At 32.7% G+C, this 17,484-nt stretch overlaps 1 protein-coding gene across 1 annotated transcript; it reads right to left on the bottom strand.

Annotated features, from left to right (window-relative positions):
- Positions 1-1,126: 1,126 nt before the first annotated feature.
- LOC136969155 (cytochrome P450 20A1-like) lies at positions 1,127-15,594 on the bottom strand. The gene is made up of 11 exons (XM_067263249.1): positions 15,497-15,594; positions 11,021-11,070; positions 5,124-5,293; positions 4,902-5,044; positions 4,648-4,815; positions 4,402-4,480; positions 2,115-2,270; positions 1,916-2,039; positions 1,737-1,848; positions 1,578-1,642; positions 1,127-1,512 (listed from the first exon to the last, which is right to left on the bottom strand). The coding sequence occupies exons 1-11, from the start codon at positions 15,566-15,568 to the stop codon at positions 1,263-1,265; spliced, it is 1,389 nt and encodes a 462-aa protein (XP_067119350.1). The 5' UTR covers positions 15,569-15,594; the 3' UTR covers positions 1,127-1,262.
- Between the last annotated feature and the right edge of the window lie 1,890 nt (positions 15,595-17,484).

The following is a 17,484-nucleotide window of genomic DNA, read 5'->3' as shown; positions in this document are numbered from 1 at the left end:
ATTTAAACTTTTATAAAATTAGTATAAAATAATTTTAGAAAAGTTAAGTCGTAAACTAATATATCCCTTCTCTTTTCGAACTAAATTATTTTTTTACTTCTGCTTTCTCCGACAAAATGCTTTAGGAGGTCTTGTTATTCTCTACATCCCACAGTTTCTACCACAAAACACTTTTTAGCTCTTTTTATCATTCTATTAATTCCTGAACGTGGAAAATTCTCTTACACAATATTAGCAGCTTCAGTTTGTATAGGAGGAAGTAAAGTTGCAGTCTTTAAGGTGAGGATTAATTTTCTTGATTTTTTCCATGTTTACTATAATTAGTGATTCTCTATTTAAAGTACATGTTAATTATCATTACATTCTGCTTAAATTTCATTTAGCACTTCTGTTTTTTTTTCTTAAACTTAATCTACATATTTTTGAGTTTATTCAAAATTCAGATAATTCCATTACAATAGAAAAAATCTATTTATTTTAGAGACAAAAATGATTGGTAATCATTTGTTTTTCCAAATTTATCTCTATACGTTTATTGTATTAATTGGATCGATTCGAGCGGATGTGTGCAATCTACGCCCAGTTATTCACATTCTACAACAGCCAGGATGTAGATCTAAGTCAATCCCTTCCTTTGCATGTCAGGGAAGTTGTTCTTCTTACGTACAGGTAATGCACGGTTTTATAAAACAATACTTTCGTGCCACAAAAATCTCATAATGTGTTAATTAGGTTTCAGGATCAAAATTTTGGCAAGTGGAACGATCGTGCATGTGCTGCCAAGAGATGGGAGAAAGGGAAGCTAGCATACGAATCTCTTGTCCAACATCCATTCCGAGATATCAAAAAATCATAACAAGAGCGCCGGTAGAATGCATGTGCCGTCCCTGCACCGCCATCGATGAAACAGTTATTAAACCTCAAGAAATTGCTTTACTTTTGGCAGAAAATCTTAGAGAATTGCCAATGTTGTCGTGAATTATAATTTACAGGCTACAATATATTCTAAATTACTATCTGTTATAGCTATTTTAAATTTGTTTTCTGGAAATTTTAATAAGTTCTCGGAAATAATTATAAGTTTAATATTATGGAGTGGCAATGGAATAATTTAAAATAAAATGAATTATTAATATCACATTATTTTTAATTCAATATTAAGTCTTTGACAATAACATTACTATTTAAATGTCAACAAAAGAACAAATACAGAGAAAAATATATAAAATATATACTTGTTTCGATGCTATAATTACAAACTTTTATCTTTTCTTGATTGTTATCCATAATTCTTCCTCCGGTCTCGTTATAAGTCGACTGTAAGGCGTAACCATTTGGCCTTCTACCAGACTTAACTTAAAATTTCTACAAATCATTGTTAATATAGTCATAACTTGAACATAAGTCCATTTATTTCCTGGGCATTGGCGTTTTCCTGCAAATCCAAACGGCTGAAATGCTAATTGTTGGCGAGCTTTAACATTTTCGATATTAAATCGTTCGGGATCAAACCTAAATATAAAATACAAAAGTTAACTTTTGAAAGATATAAAGTATACAAAACATCACTAACTTACATCTTTGGAACAGCCCACTGCTTACTATCCTGAAGTGTTACACCAAGCGCATGAATTACGGGTGTCTACAAATTTAACAAAAACAAAATATATAATTAGTAACAAAATTTTATTTTATTCTTAGAAAATTATCAGAATTTCAATTGGATTTTAAGTGACCTTTTTAGGAATAATATGACCCCCAATTTCGACATCAGTATCTAAGACTCTAGCAGTCCAGGGTTCTACATTAGCCATACGAAGACATTCATTTAACACTTGTTTGAGATAACTATTAAAATATAAATATATTTTAAAAATTATGTTTAAAATTAGAATAAAGACACACAAAATCCTACCTTAGATTTGACAAGGCTTCATCGGTTACAGGAGAATTATTTATTAAAATATTATCAATTTCTTCGTATACTTTTTCCTGAACGTCGTCATGAAGTGCCAAAAAATATATTGTCCAAGTAAGAACTATTAAAAAGAATATTTAGTAACTTATCAAATTAAAAAATAATTAAATTATTACTAACAAATGAAATGGCTTACATGCTACAACTGAATAATATTTCAAAACAATAATTATGGCATCATCGATAATATTTTGTTCTAGTGTACCAATTTTCCTCAGACTATTAAAGATATTTTCTTTATCATCTTTGTCTTCTGCAGCTTTAATCATCAATTCTTTTAAACGTTTAGCGGCTATAAAAGCAATTTGTTATTATTCTACACGTATACAAACTTTAATTATAATAGAAAATCTTCAAAGAATTTTTAATTAAATTCTATAAATCATAAACAATAAAGAAAGAAATAAAGATTATATTATTTATTATTATGTTGGGTTAAGTTAGATATACTCAGTTAACACCGGTGGCTAAGTACTATGCCGGACCAAAGTCAAGGCATAGTAACCAAAACAGAAATTAAAGAAGTGTATCAGTGTGTGTGTCTGTATTCAGGAATTTTCTCACAATATGACATGTATTCAATATAGTGGCCTTCTGTAGAGTGATGTATGTGTTTCTATTCAATTCTAATGTGCCTAGGCTTTTGTGTAATGTGTGTGGTATGACACCTGTAGAGGAGAGAACAACAGGTACAATAAACACCCTATCCATCCTCCACAGATGCCTTATTTCCTGGGCGAGTTCTGTGTACTTGCTAATTTTTTCAGTGCATGCATTTTGTATATTGTGAGTGTTTGGAATGGATATGTCTATAATGTATGTGATTTTATTGTGTTTGTCAATGAGTGTGATGTCTGGTCTGTTGTGGTATATTGTTTTATCTGTGATTATGGCTCTGTCGTAGTACATTTTGTGCGTGTTGTTTTCCAATACTGTCTGTGGATGTATTTGTAGTATGGTTCGTGGATGTCTAATAATTTGTGTTTCTTTGCAAGCTCTTGGTGTATTATATTTGCTACTTGGTTATGTCTGTGTAAATAATCTGTCTGTGCCAAGAGCTTGCAACCAGAGGTGATGTGTTGTATAGTTTCTGGCATGATGTGACATTTTCTGCATGTGTCATTTGTGAGTGTTGCATCTTTGAGTATGTGTTTTCTGTAGTTTTTAGTATTTATGACCTGATGCTGTATGGCAATCATGAATCCTTCCGTCTCCCCAAAGAGGCATCCCCGAGCTAACCAGCTGTTTGACGCAGTTTTGTCAACAAAATCCTGGGCCAGATCGTAAGGATGCCTGCCATGGAGTGCCTTTCGAGCCCACGATTGCTTAATGGTGTCTATGCTTTTTATATGTTGTGTTGTGTCCATATGATGTGAGTGTAAGTTTAATGGTGTGTTATTCGAGTCTGCTAGAGTTACTGCTTTATGTAATTGTGATGTTTCTTGTTTTTTGTAGAAAAACTCTCGCAGTGACTGTATTTGTTTGTAGTGAAGGTTAACTATGTCAATCAGGCCACGTCCGCCATCTTTACGTGGAAGGGTTAGTCTTTCTATGGCGGATTTAGGATGATGTTGTTTATGCTTAGTAAGTGTTGTTCTTGTTTTCCTTTGGAGTTGCTCAAGATCAGTGTGAGTCCAATGTATAACTCCAAAAGAATATGTGAGTACTGGGATGACATATGTGTTTATTGCTTTAACTGTGTGTTTTGCATTTAACTGTGTTCTGAGAATAGCATTTAACCTACTTTGGTATTCTTTAATTAATCTTTGCTTTATTTGTGCATGTTCTGTTAGTTTGGCCTGTCGGAATCCTAAATACTTGTAGAACTCGCCCTCTTCCATGGATTCAATAACGTCTCCATTTCCAAGTGCAAAATCTTCTTTCTTCAGGATTCCTTTTTCTATGTGAAGTGTTTTGCATTTATCTAGGCCAAATTCCATTTGTATGTCCTTGGTGTATGAATGTGTGATTTCTAGGAGTTGATGAAGTTGTTTTTGTGTGGATGCATAAAGTTTTATGTCATACATGTACATGAGATGTGACAGTGTAAACTGTGTTGTTTTTTTGTGTCTGATATCGTAACCATATTGCGTGTTGTTTAACATGTTGGATAATGGGTTCAGGGCTAAGCAGAACCAGAGAGGACTCAAGGAATCTCCTTGAAAAATTCCTCGCCTAATAAAAATTTGGTTTGTTTGTATGGAAGTGTTATGGGCCCTGAGATGTAGTGTTGTTCTCCAGTGCTGCATAGTGTTTTGAAAGAATGCAATGAGTGATGGATGTATTTTGTACATGTGTAGGATATGTAGCAGCCAACTGTGTGGAACACTGTCGAATGCTTTTCTGTAGTCTATTTATTATTATTATTATTATTATTATTATTATTATTATTATTATTATTATTATTATTATTATTTACATACCTTCCTGGAACTGAATATCTTGTGGGCTATTCACTTCGGGAATGGAACCACCTGCTCGAGCTTCTAGTTCTGTCCAACACTGTGTACAATATATAATATGACATCAGGTTGATATATATTTTTACCTAATACAATAAGAAATGTGTAAAATTTATACATCTAAACTTAAAAATAGTTAAATAATACAGTTCTACATAGAATATTTTACTTGAGAAATTAAATGGAAACAAACAAACAAATACTTACAATTTCAAACGTTCTGCTAAAATCTAACACACATTTATCCTCGTGAAAAGAATTTCCAAACAGAGTTTTTGTAAAAATTTTCATACAAAGGGCTATCATATATTTATACATGGGAATGTGCTGCTCGGCAGATAAACCTTTCCACTTTTCTACTAATTCTTCAGTTAGCTGGAATATAAATTTATATATATATAATTAATTGTACAAAAACACACAAAAACATAATTGTTTAATATATTTTAAATTCTTCCTACCTTACAAATAACTTCTAATTTTTTAAGGCACGTCTCATTTAAAACCTTTTCTAATTCCTTATGTTGCTTTCTTCCTTCAGCACCATTTACGATAAGCACACTTTTTTCATTAATTATCGGTTTGTACATGGAGAAAAGTTCGACTAAGTAATATAAAAGTAATTTTTATTTATTTTGTAACTCTGATTACAGTAATTCATTCAAGTTAATTAAAAACAATACCAGGTTTGTCAAACACATGTTTATGTTGCTCGTATAGTTCTGGATCCGCCAAGCTGACAAATAGCGTCGTTCCCATATAGAATGACGATATAGGTCCGTACTGCTTATAAAGTTTCTCCAGAAATATCTGTAAACTTCCAGCTTGTAAAATGTCTGGTAAGTTTCCTTCTCTGTAAATAAATAAATTTTGTGAAACAACTTTGAAATTTTAAAGCAAGTTTAGCATATCAAATACTAATTACGTACATTTTTAATATCATTTAACATTTAAATGAAATTACATCATCTTAAAATTCACTTGATGATAGATAAAATTTGAAATGATGAGAAAGATTATGTTTAAAATGTATGAAAAAAAATCAAAGTTAAACATTTTTATTTATCGGAAACATTTGAAATATTTCTGTGTATATAAATAAACCATTAGCAACTGTAAAACCAAATTAAATTGATTTTAGAACTTTTAGTTATTGAAAACATTTATTAAAAATGTAAAAAATAAGCATTGTTAATTGTCTTTTTCTGGCAGAACAAACATGAACACACACCGACTACAATGTCGACGGCAAACATTTTTCTGAAGGGTCAGAACTGAATTTGAAATTTACTAACTGTAAATCGTGGGCCAAATATTTAATTTGAGTAATTAAAAAAAAAAAAAAACAAACTCTATACAAGTGTAAAGATGATGATTATAAGATTATAATGAAAACAAATATTTCATTCAATAGGAAATCTTCCATTGTTTATACCACAATAATTTTTCTATCCAAGATTCATAATTAGCGGCCTTTGTGACTTTTCAGGATAACCTTAGGACCCAGCTTTCACCCTGCACATGCAAAATTTTGAAATCTATCATATTTTTTATAATTTATAAAAGCCTTAATACTTTTTAAACATTGTGGCTACTTCAAAATTGTCATGCTAGTCATAAGTTTGCTATCACCAGACTACATCATAAAGAATTTATATTTAAAAAAATTAGTTTTGTCATTATCACTGACTCTCTATTGGAAATTTTAGTTTTCAAATTTCTTTTAAAACATTATTATTTTTTATAAAATATTTTTTCGTGGTATCATAGAAAAACATATGGATATATTTTACATAAAATGGTACAACTGTTACAAATTTAACAAATGTATTTTCAAAGAGACAATGTTAAAATTATAACTATTTGCAAATGTCTTAATTAAAAAGCTAATCTACACAATTCATTCCATCCCTTTCATCCATTTGAATAGAAAAGAGCAAAATTCATATTTGATGATAGATAAGTGTTTTAACATTGATTATAAATCTCGTTTGTAAATATTTGAATGTCAGTTTTAATTTTAATGCTGTATGTGGGGTGTCTATAAAGTCTATGTCAAGTTTTAGAAATTTATTTTTAAAACAGTGTGAAAGTTAGACACAGTTTCTGCATCAAAAGATAGACAAATACAAACCGTTTTAGTTAGCATATCGATACATCACTATGCGTGCCCCTTTCTTCACCCGCAGCATATGTAGGCGATACTCAATTTCCTGCGATGTTTGTTGGCAAGTCTGATTTCCTGCTGGAAAGTGACAACAGGTGGCATTTTCCAGCAGGACGATGAATTACCACATTGGCAAGTAATTGTGTACACTTTTGCTAGATGCCATATTTTCCAACCACTGGATAAGTTGGGACAGTCCTCCTATGCTCAGCTGACATAACCCCTCTCAACTTTTTTCTGTATATTATGTCAAGAACAGAAAGTGTATACATCAAACATGTACAAGATGCAGACATGTCAAAGCAGCAAATCAGGGAAGTCTTTGCACGTGTGATACCAGATATGTTTATGAACACATGTTGGGAAATTAAGTATTGCCTAGATGTGCTACGGGTGACAAAAGGTATACATATGGAAATGTATTGATACACTGACTAAAACTGTTTGTGTTTGCTTACCTTTTGAAGAGGGATTGCATCTAAGTTTCAAACTGGTTTAAAAATAAACTTCTAAACTTCAACATAGACTTTATGGACATACTGTACTTATTGCAGATTAATATAACATAATAAAAAAAAACCACAAAACAGTTTAAAAACTTTTGATACTAAAAGTATTTTTACTTATTGTATTTAAGAGTCACTAGTTATAAAATATTCAAACATAACAAGTGGAACATACTGAAAATAACATTTTAAAACTTTAATTTTTTGAAATGTAACGTTTAAATTTGAAAAATGCTTTATGGGCATAATCTTTATTGTACTCCAATAAACCAGTTTTAATATATTCCTGTTAATATAACTGGAACAATCATTTGAATAGTTGATATGTTAGTTAAAAACTATTGAAAGTAGAAGTTATTGATTAAAAAGACTCAAACTTTGGGATGCAATGTACAATATATTAAATGAAGAGTTCTGTATAATTTCTATAATTTTATTTCATTTGTTACTGTTAATCTTATATAAGGTTGGAAAGCGTAGAAATAGATTAAATGTTAAGAAATTAAACTATCAAGTTTTCTGAAATATTTAATTAATATCCAAGCAAGTAACATTACTTCATATGTAATAAGATGAAAAATAGCAATTAAGCAGGGCCAAAAATTTATAAAATGGAATAAATAATAAAAAAAACCTGTCTTTTTGGTGTCAAACAGACAAAAATAAAGATAATAATGACTAATAATAAGAAATTTCCTTTTAAAAAACACTTCATACTGCTTATATTAACTCAAAAACACAAAATTTAGTGAACACAAATGTTTCCAGCCACTTTAAAGGGCCTTCTTCAGGCAAGAGAACAGTTTTGTACATTGAATAGGATACAAAATACAGTGGATGATTGGTTAACGAACATAATCCGTTCCAAGACTTTTTCACTATCAAAATTGTTAACCGATTATCAATTTACCATAGGTTTTTATGGGAATTTGATTAATTTGTTCTGAAAACTCCAAAAAATAATAAATATATATGTGACTGCAGGGTCAGTACACCTCTTTGGTACCCTGTCAGGATGACACGACTGTGACTTTTTAGACAGACACAGAAATCGAATTGGCTGCAAATTTCGTTGCACAAGTGATTGTGCTTGTAGGCTTCCGGATTCGGAATGGAGGCAGAAGGAGACTACCGGAAGAAGTACACTCGACAAATTAACAGTTAACAAAATGGTTTATTGAAGGATATTATGATTTACAAGTCTTACAGCAACATTCTAAGCTTAGTACGATAATTAGGAAGAGAGGTGGTGGATCTACCGTGTCCCTGATTGAGAGAGAGAGCTTACAGTAAGTTTGCGAGATGCTAAATACCTTAAATATTCAGTCCTAGATGTATTGATGTGACAAAGGTGTGAAAGTTCGGTAACTCAGTTCGGAGAGTAATTCCTTTTTGTCTTCTTGGGCAGCGGTGAGCGATAACAGCTGGAACAGCGGGTCGGAATACACACACACTTTAGGAAAAGATTGATGACAACTGCCCCTGATTGTCCCCGCCCCCTCCTTTTTATTCGGGGCCCCCCTGGGTTTTTCCCTATGACTGGGCTACAACCTTTTAATGGTTTTGGACCAATAGTCAAATGTTCATTTAGTTCTGAGAGTGACACATTGGGTGTGTCACTCTCAACAGGGAAGTAAGTCTGTGGGAAACAGTTTAATGCTCTCTCTCTCTTTGTAATTAAAACAACATTAATTAATTTAACAAAAAAAAATTCATAATATAACAATAAATTTCTTCATTACATCTTTGCCCTCACATATACTTTCTTACTACATTTATTTATATGTAATAATAAAAATACATATACAGTAGAGAGTCGTTTATCCAAACCCCGGTTATCCAAATCGTCAGTTATCCGAACGCTTTCCAGTCGGACTGTGTCATGCTGAATCAAACTTTTTTGATACTAGATTTACTTCTAAAGTGTAATTTTTATGTTTTTATATTTTTCAATATATTTACTTTGTTTGTACAAAATAAAGAAATAATTTTTAACGATACAATAACCTCGATTATTATTATAAAAATTTTCATTAGGCTTAAAATCGACGAAAATTCAACACGAAGCAACACACAACGGAGAAAAATTTCAACGTTGGACAGGTTAATATATTTTTTTCGTACATAATCAGTTATCCGAACAAATCACTTATCTGAACAACCCCAGTCCCCAATTGATTCCGATAAACGGCTCTCTACTGTATACACAGTCTTGCATTTTTATTAGTCATGTTTTTTCCATTTGTGGGGGTTGAAGAATCTGTCTAATGTCAATTGCTTCTCTCGCTTCTTCAGGATTTTTTCAGAATTAATAGCATTGTATTTGTAGAGATCCCCAAGCCTAATAACCTAACCTAGTTTGAATGCCATTATAAGATCGCTGTTCTGACATCCTCCCACTTCTTCAAAAGACCTTTAATAGCAGATATCGGCATTAATCCTCTTTTTCAGAAGAAAACATATTTTGCCAGGTTTCTTGGTGTTCTTCATTCAAGAGTTCTTGGCATTCTTCTGTCATCAGATCAGTTTCAAGTTCCATTATGAGCTATTCAATGTTCTTTATTTCTCAGATATGATTTTTGGTACTCCTTTAGCTGCTTGAATCATCTTGATTATACTGTAGCTTTCTTAGATAAGATTGAACTGCAACCTACTGTAGACCTATTCAAGCCATACTGCCCAGCGACATCAGATATCTTCTACCCACTCTCTACCTTTGCTATTATACTCTCACCTTTTGAAAATAAAAACCAATGCAAAACTTAATGAGTGCCTGCCTAACAGTCTCGTGAATACTATAAAAAAAATTCTTTCTGTCAGAAAAATAAAAGGCTAGAATTACAAGGGAGAGTTTCAAAGTTCAGAAGAATACTATCTGATCAGTATATACCAGATTGAGTGTCGATGTCAACATCTCCCACACTCCGAAAAGTTTCGAATTGTTGCCTGAAGACATGGAAAGACCAATCTGTATTCATTATTTTACATCACTTCTTGTGTTTGTTCTGTAAGGTGTTTGTTATCCAAATTTGTATTCGTTGTCCAAACAAAAATCTTTCACAAAAGTGTTCATTGTCCGATTTGTTTGTAGTCCGAACTGTTCATTAACTGATCACCCACTGTATTTAAAAATGGAACATTTCATACATGCAATGATACAGTATACAAATTACAAGATAAGTGATCAGAACTTCCTTTTACTGTTTTTACTCATTATTTCTTACTGATTTATTTGGTATGTGCCTTAACAACTAACATAAAACTGAATAAAAAAGTTACAATTGATAGATGTTAACAGAAGAAATGAAAATCATGAATAACAAATATCACATTTAAAATAGAAGCAATTTTAATTTTTATGAATACTGAAGGCATTAAAACAGAACACTGCTGAAAATTTTTTACTTTAAACATAATTTTCATATTGAAAGTATAGAAAATACTTTTGTATTATAAAACTTAACTGCACACACGAATGATATGAAAACATTTGGCCAGAGCTTTAGTGGAAGTGCCACATCAAGGGAGAGAAAGTGAGGGATTTTTTGAGGAAAAAATGATCGAGGTTCTGCTTGTGATAAGTTTTGCATTTCAGCATCATACATAGAATATTGCCTATAAAACTTGTAGTTCTGATAATGAAATTAAAAGTATTCTGAAAACGTTCAAAACTATGAGTTTTATAATTAAATTTGTAATTTTCATATATTACCATTAAAAAATATTCACAAAACATTAAAAAGGAATGCTAAAAATTCCAAAATAACTGATTTTATTTAACTGTGTCCAAAATAATATACAAATAATGTTTGTGGACATATTTCTAATTTATTTGATATATTTATTATGGTAAAATCTTGACAAAATTATTCTGTACAGTGTAATGATAATTAATTCAGACACTTACTTTGGATCGGAAGGATCCATTCCCGGAATGGTAGTTTGGCTCTTTGAACCCTACAAAAAGAATTATTAATTATTATTAAATTCAACTACTCAAACCGGATATACATAAATAAGGACTACACATAATATCTATCTGGATACTGGTTTAATGTGTAATGCTTATTAACTATTAAAGCAACAATTTTGCTATGTATAATATAATATATTCAATAACCTTTTGTAATTTTTTATGATCTCATTTGAAAAATTACCATGATTTAGATTTGAGTCTTCAAATTCATAGAAACAATTACAGGTTTACATTTGAAAATCCAGCCACTGATAATCAGGTTCCTTCAGATTTCTGGAATGGATTTTGGAGAGCATTTTCAAATTTACCACATTGGCGCACCAGTTTTCTGCAGGTGCCTAACTAAAATTCTGTACAACTGTTTTATTTAGTTGATGAACATTAAAAATTTCATTTGCTTTTCATTTAGTGTTCAATTTTCCTTCTTTAAAGGATTATACAAGTAATCATTTTCTGTTAAATGTATATAACATGTATAACCATAAAAAATCTTGCACTCCTCAGATATGGAGGTTGCCGAATTTTTGAATGTCAACCTTTATTGTGTTACCTGTACTAATTAAAAATTCAGGGTCTTAAGTTTACACATTTATTATTATGGGGTATTCCTGTTCACAATCCCTAGTTTTGTGGATGAATTTTGGGACATGAAATGTGAGTGTGGTTCTGTAGACCAGGAGTCCTCAAACTATGTCCAACAAGGCTTTATCTGGCCCACTTCTCAATTAAAAAAATTGTGGTTTAAAGAAATATTTTACTTGTGTTAAACAAGTTGAAGCCAGAGAGAGTAAGCAATAGGGCCATATTTACTTAAAAACAGAGGTCCCATTTTCTTAGAAAATCCAAAACTTGGTATTTATTATTATTCTACTTTGTTTTAGTCAAATTTATTATTTATTACTTATTAAAGGAAAAACAAAGTTTTCTTATCTGTACTTCTCAAAATAAACAATACCTGTAATGTATTTTATTTGTGTTCAATGTATTTTTGTAATTTTTAATAAAGTTCTATGATTATTTTTTATAAATTTAAACATATATGTGTGTTTGTCTGATATTACATTACTCCAACTTGCTGCTATTGTCACAATTAGTAATGTGGACCTCTTCTTGAGAAGTTTAAAAACCCTGCTTAGACAATGGTTATAGAAAGTGCATCTGAAAATGTTAGTTACTACATTAACAGTACATTTCTACGTGTGCTCCTGATGTATATCCAGTCTGTATTTGATTTTAGCCCATGTTGAGGGAGCATGTTTGAAGTCACACTAATGGCATCTGCAATTCTTGTATGTGTGGCTCTCATGTCTGCCACTTTTGCAGCATATGCACAATCCTTGATATGACCACAAAGAAAAAAGTTCAAGAGATAATGTTGGGTAATCAGACAAACTGAGAAATGGGCTCCAGCAATCTAGATTGTGCTCAGTGGAGGTCCAGATTGCCACTGTGTGTGGCAATCGCCCTTTCAAATGTACTGGATGTACATGAAAGTTGGAGTATTGTCCAACATTTTTTATTCATATATCTGAACAAATGAATTTTACAGAACAGTTTAGGGATGCCTGAGGGAAACACACTGTATTTTGATCACATTATAAATATATAATCACTATTATTGCTAAAAATAAATAATATTCTTTCTCTTTCTGTATTCAATCACAAATCTAATTTGCTGAATTATTGGGTTGGCCAGTAAGTCCATGCATATTTTTTAAGTTAAACAAGACAATTTTTTCATAGAAAATAAAAATTTTATTCAATAATATATTGACTGTTTTTATCGAGTATCTTTTGCCATCTTTTGAGGAGCTTCATAACGTAATTCCTTGTTCAAAAAACTTAGATTTTTTGGCAAAAAACTGTTCCAAGTACCATTTTATGTTGTCATAGAAAACAAAATATGGTTTGTTTAAAGAACTTTGAAGGAAGTGAAACAAGTAGTAATCAGAAGGGGCAAGGTCAGATGAATACTAAGGATGAGGTATGACATCCCGGTCAAGCTCCAACAATTTTTGTCACATTTATGATGACATATGTAGCTGGGCATTATTGCAGTGGAAGATGACGAACCTTGCAACTAATCAATTTTGGATGCTTCTCCTAATCATTGTATTTAATTTGTCCAGCTGATCATAGTATACGTCAGAAATAATTGTTTTGTTTTTTGAAAGCAGCCCTGTAAAACAAAACACCCTTCCAATCCCTCAAATCAAAAGCATGTCTTTGTCGGGATGAAGTCAGGTTTTGGAAGTGGTTTGCAGTGGTTCACTGTGCTTCCTCCACAATCTTTTGAACTTGATGTTGACATAAACAATCCATTTTTCTTCCCTCATCATCATTCACTTCAGAAATGGATCACTTTCCTCCTGTTTTTTGAGTGAATCAAAGATAGAAATGTAAGTGATGTGATTGGCTTCACTAAGTTTGTGTGGAACCCAAACATCATGATTGTTAACATAACAAATTTGATGCAGATGCTCTTCCACACTCACTTTTGATATTTGAAGAATATCTGCAATCTCCCGTGTCATACGACATGGATTACCGTCAACTAATTCTTTTATTTGCTTGCTGTCAATCTCAACTGGCCGACATGATTGTGATGCATCTTAAACAGAAAAATCTGAAACAAAACCTCACTAAACACTTCTGGCACGCATGTTCTTTCACATGCAAACCTAAACTCTATATTACAACACATTTATCAGGTATTATTTTAATAATTTCCAACTGTGACCATAAAAAATTATTGTATTTTACGGACTATAAGACGCTACAGACTGTAAGACGCACCTGAATTTTGGAGGCAATTTTTCGATGAAAAAAGTGCGTCTTATAGTCCGTAAAATACGGTAATATTTGTGCAGAGAACAAAAGGAAACATATAAATGACATGTATAGAGAGATGTACAGGGTGTTCTCCCCAAATACACCTAGTTTTAAACCGTAAAACCAATTTGCTTAGATATGTAAATAAAACATGTCATAGAATGTCAGTCAAGATCGAAATTTTCACATGTATAAGCTCAAAAGGACCACTGCTGTTGCACGGTGGCAATCCGAGTTTGGTCTAGACTGCCGAGGCCTCCTTTATCAGTCTGCCCGATCACCCGAAACCATCTATTTGAACTTTTTTCTTTGCGAGCACATGCTAAAAAGTGCCAGACACTAGTGTGTGTGTGACACACACAAGAACTGCATATGCCATTAATGGTGTAACTTTTAACATGCCAGCCTGGACATTTTATAGTTTGCTTCGACAGTAAAAGGCAACGTAACACACATATAATCTGCCAAATGGATGCCTCCCAGGAAGCTTTCTGTGGGAAAAGTGGCGGGTATACTATAGATTACTCCCTATGGAATTTCGTATGTTTGGGTATATATCTGAACTCAGGGGACCAAGACGAGTTCAACGATACTCTACTTTTGGACCGGAGACGAAAAATAAAAAAGTTATCATACTTTTTTCCGGCTATCGCACGATGATAGGGAGTCACGTCACTCTCTGTTAAGTCGGCCTCGCTATCGCAAGTCCCGTCGCTTGCCGTTAAAATTGCCTTTAGTAGACATTTTCCCCCTTTTTTTACTTTGTTCAAGAACTACCGTGAATTGATCACTAGTTTAGTACATGGCAGCGTGCGGTGGCGCCCATACGAGAAATCGGTCGGGCCGCCATGTTTGCTGCCATAAGTAACATTAACCAAAATGGCAATTGCGTGATGATCGGAAGTCGCGTCGCTCTCTCCGCTCTCGTATCACGTGTTTAACGCTCCGGGAGATGATCGCAGTCCGACGTCACGGTTTGCAGACTTTACCGCAAGATGGCAATACTGGCAACTACGGTGCCGTCTGCATGAGAGCATTAAAAAAGTATGGTAACTTAAAAAGTGTGATAACTTTTTTATTTTTCGTCTCCGGTCCAAAAATAGGGTACCGTTGAACTCGTCTCGGTCCCGAGTTCAAATATACAATCAAAGTCCTAAAATTCCATAGGGAGTAATCTATAGTACACCTAAAGTGACCACTATTTAGATGTTAAACAGGCAAAGAAAACCTGGAAAACTCCACGTGACCAACCCATCAGTTAGACTCCATCCAGAGACCAATTAAATGTTTATCCACTCACCACTGGTGGGCCACTTTATATATGTCATTATGCCACTGTACATCATATGTACGTCATGTGATGTACAGTATTATTTGCAATTATCAGATAGCGAAAAGGAAAACATTGTGAAGAAAACTGTTAAATCTTTTGATTGACTGCAAATATGTCAATATCAATTGGTTAGGTTAGACCATGTGACTATCAAGCCAATCAAGCTGTTTTTAGAAGTACGATTTTAGAATGTTGCATAGAGTATTTATATACGTATATTCTTTTATTATAATTCTACTTACGGGATATAAATAAAATACCAAAACAAGTAAGAACAACACAAAAGTGACAGCGAAGATTGCGAAGTCCAACATTTCGTCTGCGTGGACTGTCGACAGCGCCCTCTAACCAAAATTTAATTATTAAACTTTAGAATTATCAAAATAAATTTTCTTCTTTTCATAAATTTTAAATAAAAATTAATTCGTTTTATTTTGAGGTTTGACTTTTGTTTTCCTTTCTCCAAAAATAATAGAAAAATACGGACTAATCGGGGAGACACGTCCGGAATTTTAAATATATTTGTAAATTCACATTTTAAGTACTATAAATTCCAAATATACTGTCATTTACACGTTCTATATTTAAGCCAGAACAAAGATGTACAATTTACAGAATCACTATACTTAAATAATACACGATTCGTGGCTTCAAAATTAAAGTTACGAATTCCGAATCAATATTAGAACATTGAGGTTATTTTTTTAAAACTCTCTCCGTCCTCTGAGTGCTAAGAGGGGCTTTTTTTTTTTTTTTTTTTTTTATTTAGCAAGCCCACAATGGAGAGGCAGAGTGGTGAAGGACGGACCACTCCCCGAAAAATTTCTGAGACTTTTCGACCAGGCGAGTCCTCTAGAGTAGTGATTCTCAACCTTTTTTTTCGTCATGGTACACTTTTAATAATTTAAAAATTTGGTGGCACACACGGTTACTTTGGTAACCGCGGGACAACCGGTGACATCATAATAGTGATCTTTAAACGCAGTTTGTTATTTAAGGTTATATTACCAAGGCATTTTCTAAACGCCTTGGTAACTAAGTTACCAAAGCGTTGGCACATTGAAGTTCCACGGCACAGTGGTTGAGAATCACTGCTCTAGAGCGATCCTTCCACCTTAATCGCTAGGCCATCCAGTCTCTCGAAAGGGATTAAATTAATAAACATTTTGGTCAGTGTAGCAATATATAGAACCAAGCACTGTTCCAGATAACGCAAAACAAAACCTCTATCGTACACCTTAGGTTTATGGCACGAATCAATACGTATTTTTTCCGTCATCGGTCATAAGATGACCTTTACGAACTCGTAGAGAAAGGACATCGTTCGGGGATATGGCGAAACCAAACTTCTATCGGAAAGACCGTGCAAAATGTATTTTGACGGCAAAAATTCGGGTACCATCGCCGAGTGTGTAAAAAGTTACTGAAATGTAATAATAATAATACAATGCTAATATGTCAAAAGCCAAAGTTTTGCTGGTGTACAATACAGTGCTGGGAACGGTACTAGTCTAAACATCTTTCACAGTAAACGCACTTTACGAATGCGATAGTAGAACGTCCACTTTATATACATTTTTCGATCTTCCTGGCGAATGTCCATATTTGAATAAGTGTGTTAATGTAGTTTGATGCTGAGAACTGAAAGACGGCGTAGAAGCAGAAAAATCGATGTGCGTCGGCATTTTCCTTTTGAAATAGTTTAGTGTTGGACATGGTACTTGGAATTTTTGTCAGCGTATTTTAGCAAGACAAGGATGGATGGTGACAAACCCGAGTCATCGGAAAGCCATTTGGCTATATGTTCATTGAAAGATCGAAAATATTAAGGAAAATTATGATCATTTTTGTTCTAAATGAATTTTTACTGTATGCCATTTTCTTTCTTTCTAACAATGGTTAAATTCTCGTCAATCTTAAAATAATCTTGTGCAACAAGTTCAGCCTGACAAACTTAAACCTATTTTATACCCTACATCTGTCATTTTGAATACTCCTTTTATGTAAAAACTGTTTCTTAAAGAATTCAAGTCTTCATAACTCTAAGACAAAGTAAAACTATTCATGTGGACACCCTCATAAAGCATATGCAAATACATTTGTATCATATATGACAAAATGCTTTGCTTGTTACTATCAATTCAGTCTACTCTATTATAGAACCACAAATTTATAAAATATTCATTACAACAGGTCTGGAGCCAAGCTATCCTTAAAGAAACAGTTGAAA

Source organism: Centruroides vittatus, unplaced genomic scaffold, assembly GCF_030686945.1.
Source record: "Centruroides vittatus isolate TY-2023 unplaced genomic scaffold, ASM3068694v2 contig_1743, whole genome shotgun sequence".
NCBI lineage: Eukaryota > Metazoa > Arthropoda > Arachnida > Scorpiones > Buthidae > Centruroides > Centruroides vittatus.
Note: the sequence above shows the minus strand (reverse complement) of the source record. Positions and strands in the feature narration are given on the sequence as shown.

Bases quoted from the DNA above. Each gene is read 5' to 3' on its own strand.
- LOC136969155 (XM_067263249.1), bottom strand. From the start codon at position 15,568: ATGTTGGACTTCGCAATCTTCGCTGTCACTTTTGTGTTGTTCTTACTT. The intron at 2,271-4,401 runs GTATGTAAATAA...TTGCTTTTATAG, and splicing joins AGATATTCAGTTCCAGGAAG to CCGCTAAACGTTTAAAAGAA. The intron at 2,040-2,114 runs GTAAGCCATTTC...TCTTTTTAATAG, and splicing joins ATATTATTCAGTTGTAGCAT to TTCTTACTTGGACAATATAT.